The sequence below is a fragment of the Heterocephalus glaber genome, unplaced genomic scaffold, assembly GCF_053883595.1.
Source record: "Heterocephalus glaber isolate CG9 unplaced genomic scaffold, H.glaber_assembly_v1.0 deba00001553, whole genome shotgun sequence".
Taxonomy (NCBI): Eukaryota; Metazoa; Chordata; class Mammalia; order Rodentia; family Bathyergidae; genus Heterocephalus; species Heterocephalus glaber.
The window spans coordinates 7,377,189-7,383,200 of record NW_028258344.1 but is presented as its reverse complement, the minus strand read 5'-3'; the positions used below and the strand labels follow the sequence as shown (position 1 = coordinate 7,383,200).

Sequence of the window (6,012 nt, the reverse complement as noted above, 5' to 3'; positions counted from 1 at the left end):
TTTTCCATTACACAAATGTCAGTTTGTGTGTGTGTATATGTGTGTGTGTGTGTGTATGCGCACGCACACGCGTGGATGTGTGCATGCTGGGGATCAAACCTAGGGTCTCACACATGCCAGGAAAGTGCTCTGCCAATTGAGCTACATTCCTAGTTTTAATGGAAGACTGATTTGATTTTATCAAACTAGATTTTTCTCACAGGAAGTACTAAAGTTCTATTGGAAATATTATCTTTGTCTAAATATCATGCAAAATAAGCCAAAAAAAATCAGGTCATAAATAAAAGAGGCACAAATTTAGTCAGCTGGTAACATATTGTCTGAAACAGTCCTTCCAGGCCCTATGTGTTGGATTTTACCATACTTATATACTCTGGGAGGAGCTGTAACAAAGTTGGAACTAGAAATGAAGGCAATAAAATTATGATTGGCAGCAATATATTCCCATTAATTTTCTGTTTAGCAAGGATATACACCCGTCCTCCTCCACCCCCATACTTAGAACTTGACTGACTGCTCTTTAATCTATCTATCCAAGTCAATCATGTTAATCTATCTAATATATCTCCTTTTGATATCACTGTGCATTGAATTATGTACTATATTCAATAGAAAAATAACCAGATGCTACCTAAAAGAGAGAAAAAATATACAAAAGAGCTATATTAAATGAAGTATATTGTAAAGATCTTTTTTGTTTGTTTGTTTTTGGGTTTTTTTGTTTGATGACATACCTGTTCAATGACTGCCCCTCGGACTTAGGCCCCTTCTGTCTTTTCTACAGTTCTGTGCATCTTGTTCACAGAGCCTCAAGGTCTTCTCTTTTTTTTGGTACCAGATATTGAACTCAAGTCCTTGCGCTTGCAAGGCAGGCGGCAGAATCAGGGCCAAATCCCCGGCCCTCTCAATGTCTTCTTTGTGACAGTATGCCTTGTTGATATAGTGCTGTAACTTTTACTGATTGTACTGTATGGTATAATACTGTAGGTTTAGAGACCAATTCATTTCTGACTAGTCGCAGGAATGGAACTCAGTCGTTAAATGTGGAGTGTCTGTAAAAGGTATACAGATGCAAAGAAGAAATAAAACTTTTGCAGATGATATGTCTATGTTTAAAATCCCGAGGATTCTCTAATAACAACGACAAAAAAATGGCTAGAAATAGTAACTTCATTAAAGTTGGAGGATACCAAAAGGTGCTTATGCTGTACATTATAAAACAGTAATGGAATAAATCAAAGAATACTTAAATGTAAAGATGTACCATGTTCATGAATTGGAAGACTCATCACAGAAAGGAAACCAATTCTCAACAAACTGATATACAGATTTAACGGAACATCTGAGTCAGATTTCATTATGAGAGCACAAAACCTAAACCTAGTGTATATGGCAAATGGAAAAAATATGCGTGTTAATCATTTTTAAATACAAATAAAAAAGAGCCACTTGACTCAATCTTAACATTGACTGTATAGCTATAGCAATCAAGTAAACCAACAGGTGGGGATCAAGAAAAATTCTGACTGGTGTTTAAAACCACCTAAGACTCTTAATTTTTAAAATCAAAGACTTAAACAGTCTTAAGTGGTACCCAAAAAAGTGCCCATTCACTTATATTTTCTGGGGCTGCAGGTGTAGCTCAGTGGTATAGCACATGCTTAACATCCTCATGATCTTGGATTCAATTTCCCAACATCACATACATCCACCTGTTTTGCCTTCTCTCTTTAAATATAAAAGGATTTCATTATTCAACTCTTCATATTTCTCATAAAAACCTATGGTGCACAAAAGCAACAAGGTAGAACAAAGAAGATATTCAGCACATTTCTACACTTGCTCTCAACATTCTAACTCTTTTATCACTGACAGCAATGAACATATACACAATACAAACAAAGGGTCAAGGTCTGTTACCTCTTAAACCAACCATCCCCACCCGAATAAGAATGAACAAGTGCCACAGACTTTATAGGGTAGTGTGAAAGAAGCACTGCTTGCATTTCATTATCTCTTCTGTTACTTCCTTTTAATAAAAATTCCTGAGATAACACTGCACTGTAAACTGTGGAGGAAAATGTAGCTAAAGATTTTCCTCAGTGCAAAATAACCACTGGGTCTCTCTCCTGGATGAAATCTCAGATAAAGCATAATGTTCTAAGTTGGATCCATTTCTAGCATGAGTGTTCAGATGGCAACAACACTCTACAAAGGGTTTCCTCATAGTGAAGACAACTGGGGGGTTTCTCTTTGGTATGAATGGTCAGATGCCATGTAAGATGTTTCCTCCCGTAAAAGATTTTCTTCACTGGTTACATTCAATAAGTCATTTCCCAGTAGAAGTTCTTGGATGTTGACAGAGGCTTGTGCCCTTGTGAAAGGCCGTCCCTCCTCTCCAGCACTGGCTGGGTTTCTCTCCGTGTGCATCCTTTGATGATGTGTGAGTGAGGAGCTTCGGCTGAAGGCCTTTCCGCATTCATTGCATTCATAGGGCTTCTCTCCTGTGTGGATGATGGAGTGGCGGATGAGATTTGTGCTCCAGCAAAAGGTCTTCCCACACTCGATACGTTCATAGGGCTTCTCGCCACTGTGAATTCTCTGGTGCCTGGTGAGGCCTGACCTGCGGATGAAGGCCTTGCCGCAGTCCGTGCACTCGTAGGGCTTCTCTCCCGTGTGGATGCTGAAGTGGCGGATGAGGTCTGCCCGGTTGCTGAAGGCTTTCCCACACTCTTTGCACTCGAAGGGCTTTTCTCCAGTGTGGGCCCTTCTGTGAAAGATGAAGGTGGAGCAGTGGGTGAAGGCCTTCCCGCCCTCGCCACACACATAGGGCTTCTCCCCAGTGTGGATGCGCTGGTGCCTCTTGAGGTAGGCCCTGTGGCTGAAGGCCTTGCCGCACTCCGGGCACTCGAAGGGCTTCTCCCCGGTGTGGATGACGTAGTAGTGGACGAGGGCCGCGCTCTCACAAAATGCTTTCCCACACTCGCTGCACTCGTAGGGCTTCTCACCCGTGTGGGTCTGCTGGTGCCACCTGAGGTACGACCTGTGCTTGAGGACCTTCCCACACTCGAAGCACTCGCAGGGGTTCTCTCCACTGTGGATGATGTAGTGCCGAATGAACCCTGGCCTATCTCGAAAGGCTTTGCCGCACTCTTTGCACACAAAAGGCTTCTCTCCAGTGTGGCTCCTGTTAGGCAGGACAAATGTGGAGCGGTGGGTGAAGGCCTTTCCATACTCGCTGCATTTATAAGGCTTCTCTCCACTGTGGATGCGCTGGTGCTGCCTAAGGTGTGACTTGCGGCTGAAGGCCTTGCCACACTCCATGCACTTATACGGCTTCTCCCCGGTGTGGACCACCTGGTGCTGAAGGAGGTGGGTGCTCTTGCTGAAGGTCTTCCTGCACTCCGTGCACTCGTAGGGCTTCACGCCAGAGTGGATCCTCCCGTGTCGAGCAAGAAGGCGTTTCTTGTTAAACACCTTCCCGCACTCGCCACACCGGAAGATGTTTTCCTCTTCCTCCCTGGTCACGGCATCTCCCATGGGCTGTGTGCTGCACAGGGTGGCACATCTCCTGCATCTCCTGAAGGAACCTGCTCCTGCACAGCCCTCAGACGCACTCTGTCTTCGGTCCCTAAGCCACCAGGGCCGGCGCTCGCGCTCCTGGGAAGCTTCTCCCTCGGGGCTTGACCCCCTGCTCTCCAATGTCCTTCCTGCCTGTCTGCCGGGCAGCCCTGACACGGAGCTGGCATCCATGGGGAGCCCCAGGAGGCTCCATGAGACAAATGCCCCTGAAGCCCGGCTCCCTCACACAAGGCTGGCTCAGACATGGTGGGTTCTGTGGCTTTGGTTTTTCCACTGTCATCTGGCCATGTGCTTTGGGCACAGCCCAGCCTCACTGTCCACGGCTGCTGCCCGTGCTCCAGCTGCTGGATCAGCTCAGGTGTGGGAACAGGACACCCCAGTGAGGCCAGGAGCCCACAGTTCTCCAGCATCACCTCCTGGTACAAGGTCCTCTGAGCTAGGTGCAGCTGCCCCCACTCCTCCTGGGTGAAGGTCACGGCCACATCCTCGAAGGTCACAGGCACCTTGCCAAGCTTTCTTCAGGTATCTCTCGAACAGCTTCCCAGCCACTAGCTGTAAAAACAAAGGCTTAAGGGCTGGGACTGTAGCTCAATGGCAGGGTGCATGCCTAGCAAGCACAAGGTCTAGGGTTCAATCCCTGGGCCGGGTCCACCAGTGCCTCCACCACCGCGGACAGCGAGGACCGAGGGACCGGCGACTCCCGCAGGCTCCCTGGCCCCGGCGGGTGACCTTGGCGGGCAGACGCCTCAAGCTCACCGCTCGGCCTGGCACGCAGAGGTGCGGCTTGGCCTGCTTCGTGCTTCTCTCAGAAAAGCGCTCCTGGACTAGACCACAGGACACCGCTACACTTCTATTGTAAAGATCTTTATAATATTTCCAATAAAGTGCTTTGGGAAAGTGGATGAATCTTAAGACCATAATGTTTGTTTTTTGGTACCGGGCATTGAACTCGGGACCTCGCTCTTGCGAAGCAACCGCTGGAACCATAATGTTAAGTAAAATAAATCAGACACAAAAGCTTAAATATTGCATAGTTTTCCTTATATGAGAACCCAAAGTAGAAGTGAAGAGGAAAATAGAAGACATAATAGAAAATGGGGAGATAGATCTTTTGGAAATGGGAAGGGAACCAAGATGTGAAGGGAGGGGGGAGGGAGGAGAACAAAGATGTGTCAAGTACTGTAAAAGCTTCCCATGAGGAACGTGATCATTGTATACTGCAAACATATACCACTAAAAAATAAAAATTGGAAAAAAATAAACTGCTCTGCGAGTTGAACAGAAGGAAAGATAATTTTCACCCAGAGTGATTGAGGATGCATCTTTAGAGGGGACACTCTGAAATAGTATTCAAGTGCAATTAACTTTGCTAGATGGCAATGGGAACTGAGGAAGAAGGACATTTCAAGAAAAGAAATAACATGAGCAAGGACCTAGAGATGATAATAAGTATACTTGAGACAAAGTAAATAGCCTTATATCTTTGGAAGGAGGTGATGGGTATAGGACTTAGTGGGCCATCTGCCTGGAAAGATCCATATAAATCGTATTATAGAAGGCTTGAACACCAGCTAAAGGGCTCTGTAAAAATATAGTACTTATTTTGTTGCCACTATATTAGATGCACATGTCCTCATTTGATGTTTTGAAACAAAAGAGGTCCATTTTTACATTCCTTGCTCAGAATCACAGATTGTAAATGACAGCATCAGACTAAATTTCCCTCTGGCTATAGAGTTCACACACTCCATGACGCTGTGATGATCCTACTCAACCTGATTTCACAGGCCACGGGATCGATGGCCCCCAGATTATAGCAGTCCTATCTTGAAACATCTGACTCTGATCCATTTATAATAATCTACCCAATCTGTTGCAACAGCCTCCTCTTTGTCCATAGCTTTCCAATTGTTCCTCCCTTTGCCCGCCTCTTCCTTGCTGCCACAATTTTCTTTCTGTAAGATTTCATTTCCAGATTTTCAAGACAGTGGTACTGCACATAGGATAAACTGCTGATTGGCACCCAAGACCCTTCACACCCAGGACCAACTTGTTTCTCCCTTCTCACAATGCCTGACTCCACCTACACTCCAGACAAGCTACCTTCTCACCGCTGAAAACATCACCCCGCCCACATAAGACACAGAAAACAGAAGGGAGATGAGGTCTATTTTGTTCTCTGAACCTTTATTCTTCCTGCTTCCTCTGCCCAGAGACATGCTTTTTTCTCTGATTATATTCAGTCTTGGCCATTTGTCACCTCTGTGAAGCCTTCTCTAACTCTTCCCCAGTAAGCATTCTTGTGTGACCCTTGTCTGAGTTTATGTATACCAACCTGCCTGTCTCCCTGTCAGGAATTGCTCTTAAATGCAGACACTGTTTTCAACCTTGCATACTTAGTACCTAACCAGTGTCTAGCACAGGGTCAAT

At 45.6% G+C, this 6,012-nt stretch overlaps 1 protein-coding gene across 1 annotated transcript; it reads right to left on the bottom strand.

Moving 5' to 3' along the window:
• Positions 1–2,168: 2,168 nt before the first annotated feature.
• On the bottom strand, positions 2,169–4,500 carry LOC101703794 (uncharacterized). The gene is given in 3 exon segments (XM_087190381.1): positions 2,169–3,525; positions 3,528–4,098; positions 4,250–4,500. Coding segments are annotated over 3 exon segments (2,124 nt in total). The 3' UTR covers positions 2,169–2,223.
• Positions 4,501–6,012: the final 1,512 nt, after the last annotated feature.